A 21,528-nucleotide genomic window follows, 5' to 3' on the forward strand; every position below is an offset into this window, starting at 1 on the left:
GATATGCTTAGTACTATTTTTCATTAGGTTCGTCTATTTCTCATTGACTGGGATACGTTGAGCCGCAACGAGCGATACAAACGGAAATCGAAAAGAATACTATTAACAACCACTAACCGATTCGATTCCATACCACGCCATGTAACTTTATAGTTTTGAAATCATAAGTAGGAGATCCAAAAAACCGTTGGTTATTGAAACGTAGTGGCATTCGTCAATTAGCTGACCTATCGACGCCCAGAGAGGGAGAGAACTGTGCGCGAGTCGTTATCAAGCACTGCAGGCTTGGTTTTTAGTTCCGAATGCTCACTGTATTCAGTATTTGTACGTATGAAAAAAAAAACTGATAATGGCACTCTAGAAAGACACGGTTCAGTTCGCAAAAGTGCGCGGTTTAAAGTGGACCTTTGCCGCGAAGCAGTGAAATTTGTTGAATTTGTGTGCAGTTGTGTGACACCCGTCGATTGTTCTGGGACTACCGGATACCCAAGAATTTGAAAGACCTGTGTAGGCCGCTCTCTCATCCAATCGAGGTACTATTTGATAGCGCTCTTTAACTAGTAAGTATACAATGATAAAGCGACTAAAATAAGACTGTGTGTATATTCTGATAAGATTAATGCTGAAGATAATTTATGTTTATGTTACTTTTTTCTGCAAAATCACTCATAACAACAACGATTCATCTTCAGTTAGAGCGGATAATTCTCCGAAGATGAATTGTGTAGAGGATTTTTTTCTGCTGCAAACTACACCGAAGGGCCTAATTGCATCTTGCAAACAAGCAAAATAATCTGCTTTAGTGTCATGAAGTTCACGCGAATATATAATTACATTTTTTTAGCTGGTAGTTTACGTCATTAAGATCGTAACGCTACGATCGTAATATGATAACTTTTTAAAGTGCACTCATTCTAATTATTTTCACTTATAAAGGGTGTGTCACATCAAATTGCATCACGGAAAAAACGCTGTAGAAATTCGCCCAGTAGACCGATCCTTTTGAAAATTTTAAACAGTAAAATAAAAACTATTAAACAACTTTTGGCATTTTCTTTTTATTCATACTTCGAGCCCAAGCCCGTATGCTCGCACCTTCCTCTTTACCCCGTCCATAAGGTTCTGTACAACGTCAGGTTGTAGTTGTTTTTAACAGAAATCCATTTTCTCTTGAAGTCCGCCTCCGATTTGACAACTTTTGGGTTCTTCCGGAGGGCCTGCTTCATAATCGCCCAATATTTCTCTATTGGGCGAAGCTCCGGCGCGTTGGGCGGGTTCATTTCCTTTGGCACGAAGGTGACCCCGTTGGCTTCGTACCACTCCAACACGTCCTTTGAATAGTGGCACGAAGCGAGATCCGGCCAGAAGATGGTCGGGCCCTCGTGCTGCTTCAATAGTGGTAGTAAGCGCTTCTGTAGGCACTCCTTAAGGTAAACCTGCCCGTTTACCGTGCCGGTCATCACGAAGGGGGCGCTCCGCTTTCCGCAAGAGCAGATCGCTTGCCACATCATGTACTTTTTGGCAAACTTGGATAGTTTCTGCTTGCGAATCTCCTCCGAAACGCTGAATTTGTCCTCTGCGGAGAAGAACAACAGGCCCGGCAGCTGACGAAAGTTCGCTTTGACGTAGGTTTCGTCGTCCATTACCAGGCAATGCGGCTTCGTCAGCATTTCGGTGTACAGCTTCCGGGCTCGCGTCTTCCCCACCATGTTTTACCTTTCGTCGCGGTTGGGAGCCTTCTGAACCTTGTATGTACGCAGGCCCTCCCGCTGCTTGGTCCGCTGGACAAATGAACTTGACAAATTCAGCTTATTGGCGACATCCCGGACCGAACTTCTCGAATCACGTCTAAACTGCCTAACTACGCGCTTGTGTTTTTTCCGTGATGCAATTTGATGTGACAGACCCTTTACGTGCAAAATCAAAATACAAATGTTTGACTTATTTGCTAAATACGATGGTCACCCATACACACACTTGTGAAAGAATTGCATTTGGGGAAGAATTGTACACTGCCTACTATAAACAAATCGGTGGCTGATGGTGGCTTATGTTTTACAGTTACAATTTCGGGTATTTTTTTTTAATATATGGACTGACCAATATGGACAAGAAAATGCAGGAAATTCCTAGAAATCCTTTAATGTCGTCTTTTTATACCCCATCAAAAAAAAAGGTATTAATTCCTTATTCCTATTCCGAACAACACAGAGATCAAGGATATTAGAAATATGCAAACTTCATATTCCAGCACGTTTATCATCTGGTAACTATCTAAAAGGTCGTTGTCCATTCTTGTATCCGAGACACGACCGCTTAGGACGTAGAACTACGCAATCTTTTTATTTTTGGAAATTTTTTGGTTTATCATTTCGGAATTATTTGCGAATACGTCGAAATTTCATAAAAAACTCTTTAGTAAAAAGTTTCGGGGATCCTGAAAAGGTTTAGTGGCTTACGTGGTTTTGTAGAATCATTTCGCGAAGCAACGATTATTTCCTGCCTTTGCGAGAACAATACACGAATTGGACATATGTCCCAATTTGTTTCTTTATATTAATGGACGCATTGCACTGAGTATTTAACGAGAGGCATCTTCCGTGCCTCGCCATTTAACAAGCATCAAACATGCGTCTAACAGATGCACACAGTTGCAGCGATAAAAATGAAACATCGCGAGATTGACGGTTTATGAAAAATCGTTTCTCGACTCTCGGTCAAAATCATCAACAAAGCTAGGAGCTTGTTGCATCAGAACAGAGCAGATGCGCACGAGAGCTAGTATGCATGTGCATCGTTCCATCGAAACGCAACGATGCATTCCTGAACGCATCACAAAATTTTACGAACGAGGAGAGAAGGAACCGAACCCAGGCTCGTTTGCTAAAGCTCGGTCTCATCGCTTGCACATGAAGGGGTTGTGAGGAGGAGAAAATAAATACTCGTCTCTCGAAATTTAGGCGCGCGCGCATAGGAAGACTGTACACCTCCCAATATTTTACGGAAGAAAAGAGAAAGAGTCAATCCCAAGCCCGTGTGCTAAAGCCCTAGCACATCGCTTGCACATGGAAAGATTGTGAGGAAGAGAAAATCGATACTCGTCTCTCGAAAATAAAGCGCGCGCACAGGAAGTCTGGTTTCGCGCAACGAAAACAAGCAACACACACAAAGCCAAACACTGATGGCTAGAAGCGACCTATCATCATTTACACTCTTTTTTCGCCTGCTTTTCCATGGCTCAAATGGTTTTGTTAATTGCAATGCCAGATGCACTTCAAGTGAAATATTCGCTACCGTTCACAGTTCGAGGGGAAACATAAAACACAAAACGAGCAGAATAAGCGACCTTTGTTGTTTCGGGCACATAAAGATTCTGGGAATTTTCCTCAGAGGAGATGCAATACTTATACGCTGGCGACAGCTTACCTACTATGCAAGGGTGAAGTTTACTTACTGCAGTAGTTGCCCGTTATTGACAGCTCTGTTCGGGAAAGCACACAAATGGACAGAACAAATGTATGGGGAAATGGGAACGCTTTCAATTTTCATTAATTTAAACCATATACAGACTATGAGATTGTAATGTATAGCATATTAAAAATAGAATCTTAGAAAATATCCGATTCGATTGGTATGCAAATCGTTAAAATCCGTTCGCAGCAAAAATAGTTATTAACGTTAACTTTATTTCATAAAAACGTGACCAGTTTTCTGATTTGGCACCCTTAATGTAAGACGTAGTCCTACGTCAAAAGATGTGGGGGTTTCACGCCTTCACAATAAAAAGTCAGATGAATGAATAAATAAATAAATAAATAAAATAAATACCTAAAGCGTCAAATAGGGGTTTTTGAAAAGTCGAAAAACTGTCAAAATGGCGATAATTTCTGTTAAGAAAGAGTTATTTCTCGTGAAAAATCGCTGTTTAGAAGCTCATAAAAAATTGAAAAAAATAAGATATCAAAAAGCGGTTTGTAACGCTTTAGACAATTCATTTTGACATGCTGATGGAAAATTCCAGCCGAATTTATCGAGTAAATCCTGAGATATCGATACCACCAGCTGAAAAAGCATGGTTTCAAGAAAAACGCGTTTAAAAATTCGTACAGCAATACTATATCCATTGAGGTGGCTTCATAGTTTTGGCTGTAATTTTCCAACGAAATCAAATATCGGAAAATGCTTTTAAGACAACTTTTCTGAGGGCATAAGCTACCCAAAAATGCAAAAAAAAATCGGAATTTTTCGATTTTCCAGACTGGGGTCCCCCCTTAAAGGTGAGAATTTCGACTCTTTGGGTAGCATCAAATACATCATTTTTTCGATGGAAAACCAAACTCGTTCTGGGAGAATGGAATATTTGAGCTGTGTGAAAGATGGCGAAATAAAAGCTCGTTTCGAGCCGTGTCCTTTTCGCCCAACACTAAAAACAGCAACCTGAATCGTTTGAACTATGAAGTGCAAATTTTTCACGTGAAAACAAGGACTATAGCATGTCAATGAAACGTCCACGAGTCTTCCAATCTCTTCTTGGACAAGCATCTAGGCTGATTAATCGAGGATATGTTCGAGTCTGAGTGTTCTGGCTCGTTTCTTTTCAATTGGCATTTGAAACAGTGTGTTTTAACCCTTTGAGTGCGGAGCAAATTTTGTGAGTTTGGGTATATTTTCATCTAGCATCCAATGATCGTAGATAACTGATTAGGTCACACAAATTTAGTTTGCTGGACAAAGCGCATGAAGTCCTCTTTCACAAATGTTCCCGAAAGACGAAACCCTACGTTAAAAGATGCCAATTCAAAAATGCTAACATAATATAAGACAAGCACTATCGCGCTCCCTCGTGTTCAAGGGTTAATTAGTATCGTACCTGATCCACCAAAGGTCGGTTCTTCCTTGTTCGTGAAGGAATTCCTTGAAAATATCAATTTGCATAGCACTTAAAGCTTGTCGAGAAAAAAAATCGCACTCATAATTGGCAACTGATACGCATGTTGGCCTTGTTGTAAAAAAAACTTGTTATGTGAACTACAATTCATTCTGTGCTGGCATCATATATCTGGGATTACAGTTGAAGTTTTCTACAACAACAGATTATCAATTGACTCGGTACAACGTTAAATCATCTTGTAAATTTCGAGTGTGTGAAAAAGTTATTCGCATCGTCTGATGATTTATTGATTGAGATTAGGGGAATATTCACCATGGGAGGCAAAAATAGTGAAGATAGTTATCAAATCGATGCTGATTATTTGGATCGCGTGCAAATTTCTGAATTCCGAGTAAAATTATTCTTTGTCGAACCCGGTGCTACCTAGATGGGAGCTTTAAGCGTTGATGATTGTTTCGTTAATTTACCACCAACCAGTCACCAGTATAATCACCACATTTGGATCGGACTCCAAGAAAGTTGAGAAACTTACAATTTATTGTCCCCATTTTACCAACATAAGTTCATTTCTTGTTTCTAGTTCAATTGGCCTGTCTCGAACCTCGTTGTGAAATTATTTGAAGTCCTCGTTTTTGACTAAGACGAAACACCAATCGCTTCTAACATGAATAGCATAAGCTGTCGGGGCGTTTCTCCTAACACGACCTACCCCGGTACAGATTTAGTGCCCTGATTTACTGAATAAAATCTCGTCCTTCGTATTTCGTTCGTTCACCTCGTGCCCGCTTGTTTTGTTTGGTTATTAATAAAATTGCACGTTTTCCAATTCCCATTTGTCAGACCATATTCCAAAGATCCGGTTCTACCTTGTCCATAAAAATTAGAAAGGGTCCATCGGAAATATTTGCATAATCCCAGATTGGCAGACTTAATCGAGAAAAAAAATAGCACTCATAATTGGCATTGTTTCAAGATCTGGAGTGAGCCGAATTGAAAAAATCTCCTATGCAAGCCGAGCTTGCTCTCTGTAGAACAACAAGTTTGTGTTCACTTCAATTCCATTCATAATGTGTTATAAACAACTATTTATAATATTTGCCTTTAATTCGCGTTGCCAATCTTGATTGTCATCATTATAGTTGCATTTTTTGATAAGGACGGTCTGTAGATTGCCTGTGCACAACGTGATATCCGCTTGTTGCTTCTAATTGTCGTGTGTAAATTTGATGTGAAATCGATTCGTTATTGAGTTTTAAACAATAATTGTTTATGTTTTTTCCGTCTGATTATTTAGCTCATCCCTTGGAGTGATTGATTGATTTACGTCATTGAAAAGAACGTACTCTATATATCAGCACTTTCTATTGCTTTAACTGGTAAATTAGACAAAAATAGTGACAATAGAGATAATTTTAATTGTGGCTGTGTGAAGCTGTTGGAGGTATTTATGAATTTTAACTCTATTTAAAAGTGAAAATGAGCGTATTTAATCCTAATTGAGCGATTAATCACTACTTCCGTTATTTCCATTATCATACTTTTTCTATTCATCTCCACACTAATTGTCACTTAAAGTATCTTTTATTCTGTGTCTCAATTTTTGTATTTAAACTTTATTTGAAAAAGGTAGTAGACATAGGTGACATTAAAAAAAAGGGTTTAAGATTTTTGAAGCAGAAAAAGTTGTCAAAACTATCGATATTGCAGCCGATTTGGAATTGTGGGCTGATAAGGGAGATCCTCCATCACTTTGGTGGGACAAGGAGTGTTCAAAGGTCTACCTTGAAAAATCATTCGCTTTCAAAATATTCAGGAAAACTGGATTAGTGGAATGGTTTCGAAAGTACCAAGCTCTAGAAGCCAAACTAAAAGGTCTGATTAAAGCAAAAAAGCGTGGATATTGGCGGAAGTTCGTCAATGGTTTGTCAAGGGAGACAGCTATGAGCACTCTTTGGAATACGGCTAGGAGAATGCGTGGCTGGAACCATACAAATGAAGGTGAGGAATACTCTGACAGTTGGATTTTCAAATTTGCAAGAAAGGTTTGTCCCGATTCCGTTCCTGCACAAAACGTCGTACGCGACATTCCGCTCCAAGGCGATTATGAGAATTTTTCGATGGTAGAATTCTCAATTGCACTTCTCTCATGTAACAATTCAGCTCCGGGGTCGGACAAGATTAAATTCAACTTATTGAGGAATCTTCCCGACTTGGCAAAACAGCGTTTGCTGAACTTGTTCAACAAGTTTCTGGAGCTGAATATAGTCCCGCATGACTGGAGACAAGTGAGAGTGATAGCCATACGAAAACCCAACAAGCCGGCTTGAGATCCCAATTCGTATAGGCCGATTGCAATGTTATCCTGTATTCGTAAATTGTTAGAGAAAATGATTCTACTTCGTTTGGACAAGTGGGTTGAAACGAACAATTTGCTGTCAAATACGCAGTTTGGCATCCGCCGAGGTAAAGGGACGAACGATTGTCTCGCGCTGCTATCTTCTGAAATCCAAATCGCATTTGCTCGCAAAGAACAAATGGCTTCCGTTTTTCGCGATATCAAAGGGGCATTTGATTCCGTTTCCATGGAAATTCTCTCAGAGAAACTTCATAATCGTGGGCTTTCGCCAATTCTGAATAATTTCCTGTACAATTTACTCTCAGAAAAGCACATGTTTTTCAATCAAATCTTCTCGATACAGTTTTATGGGCCTACCACAAGGCTCCTGCTTAAGCCCCCTCTTGTATAGTTTTTACGTCAATGATATGGATGATTGTCTAACTAGAAACTGCACGCTGAGACAACTTGCAGACGATGGAGTTATTTCCATCACGGGTACTAATCCCGCCGTTCTGCAAAAATCCTTGCAAGATACCCTGAACAACCTGTTCACGTGGGCTCTCAAGCTGGGTATCGAATTCTCTACGGAGAAAACCGAAATGGTCGTTTTTTCTAGGAAGCACGAACCCGCCCAATTCCAGCTTCACCTATCCGGCAAAGCGATCAGGCACTCGATGTTTTTCAAATACCTTGGAGTATATTTTGACTCTAAATGTACCTGGGGAATACACATTGCGTATTTGAAACAGAAATGCCAGCAAAGAATCAATTTTCTCCAAACAAAAACCGGAGCATGGTGGGGAGCCCATCCAGGAGACCTCATTCAGTTGTACAAAACAATGATATTATCAGTGTTAGAATATGGCAGTTTTTGCTTCTGATCAGCTGCCAGGATTCATATTCTCAAGCTGGAGAGAATACAATATCGTTGCTTGCGTATAGCATTGGGGTGTTTGCATTCGACACATACGATGAGTCTCGAAGTCTTGGCAGGAGTACCCCCGCTTACTCTTCGGTTCACAGAATTATCCTACAGATTTTTCATCCGTTGCAAGATCATGAATCCATTGGTGATTGATAACTTCGAAAATCTACTCCAACTGACTCGTCAGTCAAGTTTTATGTCTTTATACCATGAGTACCTTACCCATGAAGTGCACCCTTCACCGGGTATCTCCAACCAAGTTTGCTTCCCATACTTTTGCAATGCCTCTGTCAATTTTGATCTGTCCATGCGACAAAAGATCCATGGAATCCCAGATCATCTACGCTTCGATTATATTCCGGAGATATTTTCGGCAGAATCTGGGAAAGTTAGATCTGATAAAATATTCTTTACTGACGGTTCATGCATAAACGGGTCCACTGGCTTCGGCATCTTCAATGAAAATTCCAGTGCCTCTTTCAAACTCAAAGATCCTTGTTCCGTGTATGTCGCTGAACTGGGTGCGATATACTACGCTTTAGGAATCATTGAAACATTGCCCATCGACCATTATTTTATTTTTTCAGACAGTCTCAGCTCAATAGAGGCAATCCGCTCAATGAAAGTTGATAAACGCTCATCTTATTTCCTAACAAGAATAAGACATCTATTGAGTGTTTTGGTCGAAAAATTATTCAAGATTACCTTAGCATGGGTTCCCTCTCATTGCTCGATTCCGGGGAATGAGAAAGCGGACTCGCTAGCTAAGGTGGGCGCTTCAGAAGGCACACTTTTTGAAAGGCAAATTGCTTATAATGAATTTTTTCACATTCCTCGTCAGGACACACTCGTTAGTTGGCAGCGCATGTGGAGTGAAGATGAGTTCGGTCGTTGGTTACACATGATTATCCCTAAGGTTTCGACGAAAGCTTGGTTTAAGGGATTGAATGTAGGTCGTGATTTCATTCGCGTGATATCTCGGCTTAAAGGGTGTTTCACATCAAATTGCATCACGGAAAAAACGCTGTAGAAATTTAATTTTTAGGAATTATATCTTCAGCTTTCGCTTATAATCAGATAAGAGTGTATGGATCACGTTGGCCATGCTTCACTGTCAATTTTTCGTAAATTTGGAAAAATGTCGTCGAACGAAAAAGAGCGTCGTGAATTAATCCTGTGCACTCATTTCGAGAATCCGGAGTTGTCACATCGGAACATCGGTAAGATGCTGGGAATCGTCCAATCAACGGTCAGCAGAGTACTAAAACGATACTTCGAGAACCTAACCATCGACCGGAAGGTGAAGAACGGCAAAATGGATGCTCCGTCAGTGAAAAAGATCACAAGCGCGTAGTTAAGCAGTTTAGACGTGATCCGAGAAGTTCGGTCCGGGATGTCGCCAATAAGCTGAATTTGTCAAGTTCATTCGTCCAGCGGACCAAGCAGCAGGAGGGCCTGCGTACATACAAGGTTCAGAAGGCTCCTAACCGCGACGAAAGGCAAAACATGGTGGGGAAGACGCGAGCCCGGAAGCTGTACACCGAAATGCTGACGAAGTCGAATTGCCTGGTAATGGACGACGAAACCTACGTCAAAGCGGACTTTCGTCAGCTGCCGGGCCTGTTGTTCTTCTCCGCTGAGGACAAATTCAGCGTTCCGGAGGAGATTCGCAAGCAGAAACTATCCAAGTTTGCCAAAAAGTACATGGTGTGACAAGCGATCTGCTCTTGCGGAAAGCGGATCGACCCCTTCGTGATGACCGGCACGGTAAACGGGCAGGTTTACCTTAAGGAGTGCCTACAGAAGCGCTTACTACCACTATTGAAGCAGCACGAGGGCCCGACCATCTTCTGGCCGGATCTCGCTTGGTGCCACTATTCAAAGGACGTGTTGGAGTGGTACGAAGCCAACGGGGTCACCTTCGTGCCAAAGGAAATGAACCCGCCCAACGCGCCGGAGCTTCGCCCAATAGAGAAATATTGGGCGATTATGAAGCAGGCCCTCCGGAAGAACCCAAAAGTTGTCAAATCGGAGGCGGACTTCAAGAGAAAATGGATTTCTGTTCAAAAAAAAAAACTACAACCTGACGTTGTACAGAACCTTATGGACGGGGTAAAGAGGAAGGTGTGAGCATACGGGCTTGGGCTCGAAGTATGAATAAAAAGAAAATGCCAAAAGTTGTTTAATAGTTTTTATTTTACTGTCTAAAATTATCAAAAGGATCGGTCTACTGGAATTTCTACAGCGTTTTTTCCGTGATGCAATTTGATGTGACACACCCTTTATGTCCAATCACTACAACCTAAACACGCATCTCTATCGCATTGGGCTCGCAGCAAACAATCTTTGTGATTATGGCGATGGCTACCACGACATCGAGCATATTGTCTGGTCGTGTATCCGGTTCCATGCTGCTCGCTCTCAGCTCTCTAGAGCACTGAGAGCAAAAGGCAGACAATCGGATATCCCCGTCCGGGATATCTTAGGTGGCCGTGATCCTGATCTTCTGCTTCATCTATACCTGTTCCTCAGAAACGCCGATGTCAACGTTTAATGATGTTTCCTTCGTTGTGTCCCTGTTTCATATCCCTCCTATCCGATCTATAAATTTTTACTTAGTCGCGGCAATACATACACACACTCTTTTCAGATACACGGGCCAAAGGTTGTGCAGTCCACTGATCATCAAACAAGAGCTAAAGGTTGTACCGCTCATGACAACTCTACACGAGCTGATGTTTGCGCCGGCTAGTGACCATTCTATCCTGGATTCCTCGAGTCGAGAAGACGCACCACGCTAGATATGGGGTACAGACTAGGGGGGCGTTGCTGATTAATGGTCAGCTGCATCCCAATAGGAAGTATTCCGTGTCGGGCACATGTACAGAGCATTGAAGACAACAACATCACAATTACGAAAACACTTGTAATACTAACCTCGAGCCAACCGCGAGTAATCGGTTACATATTACTAACATAGTTATAAGGCAAAAATTGTCGAAATATTGAACTCCCGGCCCCGTCAGGTTGACGTCATATGAGCCTTAATAAAAATATATATTTTGGATAAAAAAAAGGGAAATTTTCGTGATAATCGCGAAAATATTTATGTAAATAAAGTTAGCAATAAAACTTATTGCCTCTTTTGAAACAACAAGGAGAGGGTTATATATGTGATATAACCGCAAGGTGGACGTAGGACTAACGTTGGAATGGTATCCAATTGTTTGAAGTTGCACCTGAATCAATTGTCAATGATGTTCTGTTCTTGTTTTTAAGGGAATTTAACCCGTAGGTCATTCGTTCTTTAATTCTAAATGAATGATTAAATATTTTGAGAGAACCCTGAAAGTTTTTCTTGCTAGCGTGTGAGTATCAACTATAAATATGGAATTATTTATATAGGTATACATATGAAATTCAACCCTTTTGAACTTGTTGGTGATCCTGAACAGAACCGAAGTGTCTTGATTTTGCGTCCGTGTTCGGGAACACATATTTCGTTCATCAAAAATGAAGCGAGTAAAAAAGAACTCGGTTTGTATGTATCTGCTATGACCCAGGTGCTACGGGAACACATTCTTTTCACCAAAAATGCAAGCGAAAAAAAAGTACCCACTGCTTGCATGTATCTGCTATGAGAATTTCCCCAGGCGCTCTGATTTTACGTCCGTGTTCGGGAACACATTCCGATCACCCTAAAAGTAAGCATTGTCGATGAGTTAGATTGTGATGATTTCATTAGCTTTCAAAAGCACTCAAAGCAGTTTTTGAGCTATTATAGCATTAAAGCTCAAAATCTCTGGTTTAACGATCTCGTTTTCGAAACTTTGAAGTTACACCCAGCATATAACTGAAAGTTGTAGTCCTACATCAGAAAATAATAAAGCCGACCCATGCTGTTCAGGTAAGATTTCGCTCCCGTCGCTGTCGAGAGAATTGTTCAGGAATGGTATACCGCCCGCAATGTGCAAGTTGTACCAAATGACAAAACCTCTCCAAACTCGTCGGGCCAATCGAAAAATATTGCGTAATCGTAACGCAGAACTTCAAGAAAACTCAGAAACTGGTTAGAAATGACAAACAATTCAAAGCAAACTGACGTTCCACATCAAATAAGTTTTTTTTGGTTCTATGAAGGCAAGGGAGTGAAAATTTGAATTTACAACCACAAATATCAACTGCACACTTTGGCCTCTTCGTAAGAATAGATGTGCTACTCTGCCAGGTCTTGCGTCATTAATCGGAAAAAGGGTAGTCGGTGATACCTCAAAAATACGACAGCTGAGACAAAACGGTTTTACCTTCAATGCTCAACTTAAACGCATGAGTTTACCCGATAGCGACTCCCTGTGTTTATTTCACACGATTTTAACAAATCCTTGTGGATGTGGGTCGACGGTCGCCCGACGCCTCTCGACTTCAATTCGTTTGGAATCCAGGTTCTAATGCTTTTGTATCATTCCCTAATCTCGCATACGACACGATACACAATGGCTTGTTGAGTCACGTCTAGTGATCCTGCTATTTTTATTGCGTTTGACTTGAATTCCTGAATACTGGAAATGTGTGCATTTCATCTAGAATACTATCACCACATTTGCTTCATGCGCATAAGCTGTTGGATATTCGCGTTGCCTTTTACGCGTCGGTGCTAGCTCTGCGCTGAACCTGATTGATTGCTATTCATGACAAACCGAAATAATGGTTTTAAGTTTTTCATGAAAAGTTCCCCTTTTTTTCGAAAAATATTTTTTTTTCCATTTTTTACAAAAATTACTTTTTGAAAAAAACTTTTGAACTCATGGCCCTACTCAGATGATAGATATTGAATGGAGATTGGTGAAGAAATTAAGAAACGTGATATTGGACACTATATTTTGGATTAGTAAGTAATTATGCCGACTAAGATGGCGCCTGCAAAAGGCCAAGAGGACGTGGCTGCCGATAGCGAAAATCACCTGTATAAAGAACGCGATGGATCGATTTAAGGAGGATATCACGCGGCCGCTATTCAAAGTACGCACGCGAAAACTGGAAGCAGCCCACAAAGAGTTTTCCGATTTCCATGAGCGCATTATGGCAATCGCTCCCCGAACAAAAGGATAGAGCATGATCGTAGGTACCTCGAATTTGAGACGCTTTATGACAATATTTCCCTCTCTCTCTCGAAACATGGATCGAGAGGGTGGGTCAAGCGCCCAACATTTTGACGGAAAGATTTGAGGACAACAGGCGAAGGGTTGATCATCATATTTCTGGGTTACTGAATATAAAGAAAATGGTGCATGGAAGTCACTCTGAATTAAGAGAGTTGATCGAATCATGCGTTGGCCACGTAAATATTCTTAAATATTTGGGTCAAGAGTTCACTATCTATCTGAGACAATATTTACTTATATACTCGCACATGTAATCGATGACGAAACAAAGAAGCTTTGGGAAGCCACTATCGCTCATGGGGAGTTACCCAAGTATGAAGAAACCGTTAAGTCTTTGAAGGGTCGCATTTCCATTTCAGAAAGTTGCCAAAATTCTAATGAGAGCAAGGTCAAGCAATTCGCACGTGCGCCAATGAAAGAAGTTTCTAGAAAGCAATTAAATGACGGCTTATCGATGAAGGAGAGTGTTACAGCCCAAGCTGAACACATAAAAAGAAAACACAAAATTTCATTTATTAACACTTTATTCAACTACACAGTACTTAACCTGCATTCAAGGGCCTAAGTTCGCGCCTGAAAAAGAAGAGTAATTAGTCCATCTATTTAACATTAATACGAATTATCACTTACCTGTACATCGTCGAAGGAATACCTAGAAAAAACCTGGAAGGACAATTTTTACTTTATTAGCACGAAAACATAACACACATAATACCTACCGCTTACAAAACACAACACAACAGCACAACAAAACAACATACGAACAATCACAACAATCACAAATAACAACAAGAGAATTGTCAAGAGGGAACGCATGGAAACGAAACCGCTTTACAAAGCGTATTGTTTATAGCGAACATTCGAGAAGGAGCCCGACCAATGAATCAGTCGCAATAAATCCTTCGATCAGTATACATCAAGCGTCTTGATTATATTCGATCACATCTGTTCACTCATCGGATAGCCAGTTTATCCTCATCTCTACTAGTCTGGAACTCTGCTCAGAAACTATCTGGGCGGAGACATTTGGCGCTGTAGACAGGATACTCTACTCAACTCTTCGGAACTCTACTCAGACAACTCTCTGGGCGGAAATGGAAAGATTGAAGCTAGTACGGGAAAAGCAACTATGTTTCAACTGTTTGCGACGTGGTTACCGCAGCTCGGAATGTAGATCAAGCAAGTCATGTGCGCGGTGTAGAAGGAAGCATCACACTTTACTCCATGCGGATGGTGGTTCAATGCGAAACACCAGATGCAGTGATCCCAAGAATGCAACAGAAGCAACAGAATCATTTCGGCAGCTAGCAAACACAAATGCTACCGAAAACACGCCTCCACTGTAGCCTCAAACTCAGTTGGAAGGCCAACTACTTAACTGCCACTACAAACTGCAATACTAAACATTTTGGATAAGCATGGAAAACCACAAACTTGTCGAGCGCTATTACACAGCGGATCACAAGTGAATTTTATTTCTGGAGCGATGTTCGAAAAGCTACAGTTGGATCACGAAGAAATTAATATTCCCATCATCGGAATTAACAATGTTAAGTCAAACCTACGACAAAGAGCGAAGGTTGAAGTATCCTCAAGGCACAATGATGTTAAGATATCGTTGGATTGCTTAGTTTCCTAGAAGTTTACCGGAGATTTGCCAACTTTTGAAGTAGATGTTGCTTCATGGAACATACCAACGAAGATTTAATTGGGGGATTCAACTTTCTTTCGTCCAGGACAAGTCGATTTGCTGATCGGAATGGAATGGTATAGTGAAGTTATCAAGGCTGGTCAACTCAAATTATCTGAACAGCCTTTTAAGTCTATTGTTCGTGGTACTGATAAATCCTTCGTACAGCTTCCACTAACGGATTCAATTAGTCAACATGACTAAGACGTTGGTCTATTTTCAGGTTTATTCAGCAGTAGATTTAATCAAGAAACTGATCAGTGTAGAATATGCATCAATTGGACATCATCATTTCAGAAGAGCTTAAGAAACATCAACCAAATCCGAAACATCTGCAGAATAATGAAGGTGAAACATCTGTACGAACGAGCAGTATATGAAGACGAACTCTTAGAGTCAATACCGTAGAAGAATTGGAACGAATTTGTGGAAATTAAAGATACAAATTCAAATGCAAAAGTTAAAGGCGCAAATGCCACATCATGAAGAATATCGTATCAACACTGAATAAAACTATTAAGATAGAACTTTATGAATTCACAGACAAATCAAATTGAAGAGCAAAGAATAAATCAAGAATGAAACAACGCAAATTGTACGAGCTAATAAAGTTTGATCCAACAAATTCAAAGCTTTCAGAAAGTTCATCAAGTTAACAAGATGAAAACGTCTATTGCCCTCCTACTGCACCTGACCATGAAGAACTATGAAGACTGATGTGAAAATCGTTAAGTCCGCATTGAAGAGAGTGTACCGATCCGCCTAACAGACAGTTAAAGAATTTGCGACATCGCGTGGCGAAAATGAGAACTTAAGATTTATTCTTGCGTATTCCACTGACCCCGAAAGACCCAAAGATTTTGACCTCTAGGCATTTGATGATCGAAAGACCTTTAACTTCCCAAAGCTTTTCCCAAACCATACCTCAAAGAGATCCCACCACAACAGTGGAGAGGATCCTTAACATGTACCCTGGTCCCGATGGTTTCATCTGTGTTGTAGATATTCATATGGGAAATAAGAAGCCGATTCGTAGGTTAACTCTAATGCTCACTTCAGATGAATCATTGCAATGAAGGCAGTCTGCACATGAGGGGAATTTGGTTTCCCTCGCTGGAAAAACTGCGTTGAGGTAACTTTGGAATCGCGCAGCGGATTAAGCAGCAGTTTTACAAGCCACTGCAATGAAGCCACTATAGGCCCCTTATCATCACCGCAAGGAATTCTGGACAATTTGCCTGCACCAGCTTATACACTATATGGGCGGAAAAGTCCCGGGGTGTTTTACCAGATGGCGCCACTAAAAATGATTCATTTCGAGAGGTTCATCTGTCACTTGCTTATGTGTGAAGTTTTATGACATTTCGTTTATTTGTTCACAAACTACAGTTGTTTCAGTATCACTACCTGAGCATTCGTATAGAAAATGGAGAAAGAGGCATTGTTTTTATGATGGGAAAACTCCTGAACAATCAAAACACTGGTTGACGTAATGTTATTTCACTTCTGCTCCTTCGAGAACAACAGTTTAGCAGTGGTTTAGTGACTTTAAAATGGGTAATACAAGCAGCGCAGATGAACTCTGGAAGGCCAACAGAGGCTACGAATCCAGAAATCGTAAAACAATTGCATCGACTCGTTTTGAACGATCGTAGAGTGAAGTTACGCGAGTTGACTGAGCCGTAGGTATTTCAAAAGAACGAGTGAGATACAGTTTGCACGACATTTTGAACTTGAACTTGAAAGCACGCATGATGGGTGCCGCGTTTGCTGACCGTCGACCAAAAACAGCGGCGCGTTGATGATTCAACAGCCGGTTTGGTTGTGTGACAATGGATGAAACTTGGATCCATTACCACACTCCTTAGTTCGATAGGCAGTCTTCAGAGTAGGACTGAGGCACATTTCGAAGAATGAGATGTTTCCTACTACAGAAAGGGAATTGAGATGTTGGAAACTCGCTATACCAAGTGTATTGTCCTCGAATGAAACTATGTTGAGGAATAAATACAGCTTTGCCCAAAGAATGATTGTTTTCATTGAAAATCCCGGGACTTTTCAGTCCATGTGGTATGAGTCCGTCATGACATACCTTGTCTCGGCATTCTGGAGAACCATGGATGTGTTGGTAGAAAGTTATTTGTGACTTCTCTAATTGGAACTCTTGGAGTATTGGAGTATTAACTGCTCAGACAGTTTGCTGCTTGCTGAAAGGAGCGTGATGGGCCTATAGCTCGAAGGAATAGTAAGATTCTTTACAGTTTTTGGTATAGGGATAACTCTCCCTTATCTGTCGTTTAGCCGGGAAGAAAACATATTGTCAGCATTGCTGCCAAAAAGAGATAAGCTCTTTGTTGTTCGGAGCTACTGGTTCCTGATAATCAGGATTCGATCTTTAATCAGGCTGTTGATGTAGATGAATTTCATATTCTTCAGAAGACATCCGAAACGCTGGAATTGTCGCCTGACGGTGTTCCGCAGGGTATGACTATCAATTGAAATGTATGTATACCTCGACGGAATCTTGCGAATACAGGCTTCTTCTGCAGCATGAATCGCATCTTCCAACATACTCAAGTGTGTGTGATGGTGTCGTTGAATAGCAGAAATTCTCATCGGGCACAAGGGAGTCAATTAGTCGGTTAAAAGCGACCCAGTGGAATTGATAAACATTTTTCCCTCATCGTCGCAGGTGCTGGTACTGGATGAAAATTAAGCTCAAAAATCATCGGGCATTGTTGTTAAATCGGCTTAGAAAGTTCCAGATCTGACAAGAACACATTCGGAGTTGATGAAATTCCAACTGGTGAGAGAAAAGTTGGTAGAAGAAAATATTACATGTACCTGAACTGCGCCATGAGAGCGCCCGAGCATTAAAGTCTCCGCTAATCACGTATTCAGTTTGGTTGTCCGTGAGTTTGCGGAGATCTTCGGCGGAGAGCTGAGAAGAACCGTTGCTGTCTACGCACTGCCGAGTAGCATAGGTGGCAAACAGTTTGAAGTTCACATTCACGGCTTGAATTTTTACTCCAACCGCTTCGACAACTTCGATTATGGCTTCGATCTAACACAGCAGGCTTTGGAAAAAATAACGAGGAATTGAGTAGGGTTCTCTCCAACATCTATGTTATGTTGAGCCAAGAAGTTGCTATTTTGTATTTTTTAATCTTTGAGAGAAAGAGCATTCGGTTTCATGATCTGGAGGGGGTTCATTTGATCCCATATCTACAGACTTTGTATTCAGCTAGCTGGGGCGAAAGATTTTAAAACAACTCTTTCAAAATCGGTAGGAACGACTCTCCTTGATGGATCACTTGAGCAGATTGAATGACCGTTGGGCAACGCGATCATAGTGATTATGATGCTGCTTCGTTTAAATGTTTTGTCCTGGATGAAATCATGAACGATGGTTAGCTACGATTGTTCTCGCAATGATATGGATATATTCAAAGTGTGCCTCGCTGTTACGTTAGTTGCTCGTTTTGTTCGACTCAAATTGAGCAGCACAGATTGAACAAATAAGAACGCGGGGTTTTCGTTTATACAATGCTTCACATTTTCCTAAATTAGATACTTTTTTATTGTGATAGATGTGTAGAAATATTGCCAATCGACTGATGCAAAAATCTCTGCGATCTATCAATAAATGATCGAAAAATTGCGTTCGAAACTGCTCATTATTATTTTCATGTTCAGTTTTAAAATTATCATTCACACCCTATACGTTTCTGTTAAACGTAGTCTTAAGTTACGATATGCGATCTTTCGCACACAAACTGTTACTCTCATGAGAATATTATCCGGTTGAAGGCGAGTCAATTAAGTATGAGCCATGCTCGGCACAAATTGTGCTATATTTCTCGAGGTTAAGCTGAAGCGGAAATATCAATTCAAGAAAAACATTTTTTTGAATTTTACCTTTTTTTATCTGAGACATTCTCTGGCCACTTAACTCATCATCGACAATAATTCGACATCGCGGGTGAAGCGAATTGAACAAAAAACAGTTATGCACTTTGCTCTCAAATAAATATGAGGAGGTTTTGTTAACTACCATTCAATTTGTGATGTATTGAAAAAAGAAACGCTTTCCAACATTTAATTCGCGTTGTAGGGCGTTGATTATCATGATTACAGTTGCTTTGTTTTTTGATAAGGATGATTGGTCGGATTGGTTGAACACAACGTGATACCATTTTGTTATTTACCATTGTGTGCAAATTTTATGTGAAACTTCATTTCTCACCAGAAGTAGTTTGTTATATTTGCTCCTATCAGATTGTTAACAGATTAAGTGAAGCAAAGTTTTGACGTATTGTACCAGTCAATCAAACACTTCCACGCAGAGCGGTTCGTTCTTAGTGAATACGGCCAGAACATTCGTCGTTTCTCACTGGTCCTATCAGAGGTGACGAATCAGAATACTGATTAGCTGGGCTCACACAATCAATGCACGCGAAGCATACTAATGATCGCTCTAAACATACTTTCTTCAGGTGCGTAAACGAATTGATTGAAGTTGGGCGGTGATATCAGAGGCCGCTAGTCATGACGGAGAAATCAAATGGTACCGGTGGGACCAGGTTTGTCACCACTATCGCAAACAAGTATCCATCATTTCGCGACGAACCGTTGAAAACGGTGTATCGATGGATTGAGGGGAAGCGCCGCGACGATGGCGCCGAAGGACTCTGGCGGATTCACGACGATTTGTATGACTTTACAGAATTTATCGACAGACATCCGGGTGGGTCAGAATGGATTCGCGTAACGAAGGTAAATGTATTCGAAAGCTTTTTTGTAATAAGATAACACAATGATAATAATACTTTGTCAGGGCACGGATATTACCGAAGCATTCGAAACCCATCACATCACAACTCGAGCAGAAAACCTCCTGCCGAAGTATAAAGTTCGTGAAGCAAAACAGCCACGGAACATACGGTTGACCTTTAAGGAAGACGGATTTTACCGAACTCTGAAACGGAGAGTACGTGATAAATTACAAGAGGTCGACAAGACGCCAATCAAAACATCAAAGCTGATTATCGACTCTTTGCTTGGATCGGTTTTTGTGTTCGCTTTCTTGGCGATGAAATTCAACAGCTACCTATTGGCGACATTATGCGCAATGTGTGTCAACTGGACTATAATTTCTGCTCACAATTACTTTCACCAGAAAGATAATTGGAGAATGAGGCTGTTCAACTTATCCTTCTTCAGCTATAGGTAAGTCGCCCACTGGAAATAGTACTTTGCTGTCATACAGCTGTGATGTTTCAGAGAATGGCGCATTTCTCATGCAATTTCACACCACCTTTACCCGAATTCGATACTTGATGTGGAAATATCTTTTTTCGAACCGATACTCTGCTGGTTACCTAATCCTGCAATCAAAGGAACATTTCAACGTTACGGAGGCTGGATTTACGGACCGATAGTCTATGCGTTCATACTGTACTCAGAACTCCTGAAGAGGTAATATGAAGAATCTAGGAATACATAATTCTGACAAGCATTCTTTTTAATTGCAGACTGATCGCTACCATCAAAACGGGTAAAAATAGTTTCTTCGCAGATGATATGATAGCGCTTATCTTACCCACCTTCATGTACCTGGTTGAGTCGAGTTGTGTATGGAGCGTACTGAAAATGTGGATTTACATTACACTGGCCACAAGCTTCTTTTTCGGGCTGGTTGGGAAGAATGCCGCGCATCATCATCCGGAGATTTTCCATGCGGGTGATGAAATCCCGTTAGTATACTTCTCATTCACTATCTTATTTCTACTGTTGAAATTATTGCCATTTTTCACCCCGCACAGAGACGAAATCGACTTTGGAATGTACCAAATAGCTGCGGTGATGGACCGAGCCGACGTGAAAGGTTCCCATTTCGCAGTGTTGACCAGTTTCGGTGATCATTGTTTGCATCACTTGTTCCCCACGCTGGATCATGGGATTTTGCCTCAGTTGTATCCTATCTTTCATCAAACCTGCGAAGAATTTGAGGCTGTCTATCGGGAGTGTTCGTGGCTGCATCACATAATCGGCCAGCATCGGCAGCTGGCTCGAATCGAGCCATTCACCTACCAACCAACGAAGAAGTCCAAGTGATTTAAAAATTATCGATGATGTGAAATTGAGATGTGATATTGTGGTAGCCTAAAAGGGTGTAGGTGGGGAAACAAACAGACATACAGTTTAGTGGTTTGCATATGATGTAAATATGATGTAGAGTTAGTTCCTTAAATGTGTTTCTTTTGGATGTAAACATGATCCCAATTCCATTGATCGATTCTCGCGCTACTCAAAAACGTCTGCCACATTCTGGATAATTCTCGTTCTTAGAAGCTCAAACGCCAGCTTAATAACCTTTGTAATCATCTGTGTTACAAGTCGTTACAAGTCAGCGTATCCTAATGCCCCAAAATCGACATCCATTTAGCAGTTATTGACGAAATTGATTCAGCTATTGAGATTGATCTTCAAGAGCAGAAAATTTGCTATAAAAGACCCAAG

General features: G+C 40.9%; 1 protein-coding gene across 4 annotated transcripts; it reads left to right on the forward strand.

The window, feature by feature from the left end:
- The first annotated feature begins 367 nt into the window (after positions 1–367).
- On the forward strand, positions 368–21,259 carry LOC129774731 (cytochrome b5-related protein). 4 transcript variants are annotated; one of them, XM_055778646.1, is made up of 6 exons: positions 368–560; positions 19,503–19,782; positions 19,844–20,235; positions 20,290–20,484; positions 20,541–20,762; positions 20,832–21,259. In XM_055778646.1, exons 2-6 carry the CDS (start codon positions 19,555–19,557, stop codon positions 21,121–21,123), a joined length of 1,329 nt encoding a protein of 442 aa, XP_055634621.1. In that variant the 5' UTR covers positions 368–560; positions 19,503–19,554; the 3' UTR covers positions 21,124–21,259. The 4 variants fall into 4 exon arrangements, with proteins under 4 accessions (XP_055634621.1, XP_055634622.1, XP_055634623.1 ...); XM_055778647.1 differs by having other exon boundaries at positions 375–533; XM_055778648.1 differs by lacking the exon at positions 368–560 and adding an exon at positions 6,187–6,332.
- The last annotated feature ends 269 nt before the right edge of the window (positions 21,260–21,528 follow it).

Source organism: Toxorhynchites rutilus, chromosome 3 (assembly GCF_029784135.1).
Source record: "Toxorhynchites rutilus septentrionalis strain SRP chromosome 3, ASM2978413v1, whole genome shotgun sequence".
Classification (NCBI taxonomy): Eukaryota; Metazoa; Arthropoda; class Insecta; order Diptera; family Culicidae; genus Toxorhynchites; species Toxorhynchites rutilus.

What these genes read in the sequence shown, in the direction of transcription:
- LOC129774731 (XM_055778646.1), top strand. Translation starts at nt 19,555, where the DNA reads ATGACGGAGAAATCAAATGGTACCGGTGGGACCAGGTTTGTCACCACT. An exon ending in TACTCAGAACTCCTGAAGAG is followed by an intron (nt 20,485 to 20,540) that starts GTAATATGAAGA and finishes TTTTAATTGCAG; the next exon opens with ACTGATCGCTACCATCAAAA. An exon ending in CATGCGGGTGATGAAATCCC is followed by an intron (nt 20,763 to 20,831) that starts GTTAGTATACTT and finishes CACCCCGCACAG; the next exon opens with AGACGAAATCGACTTTGGAA.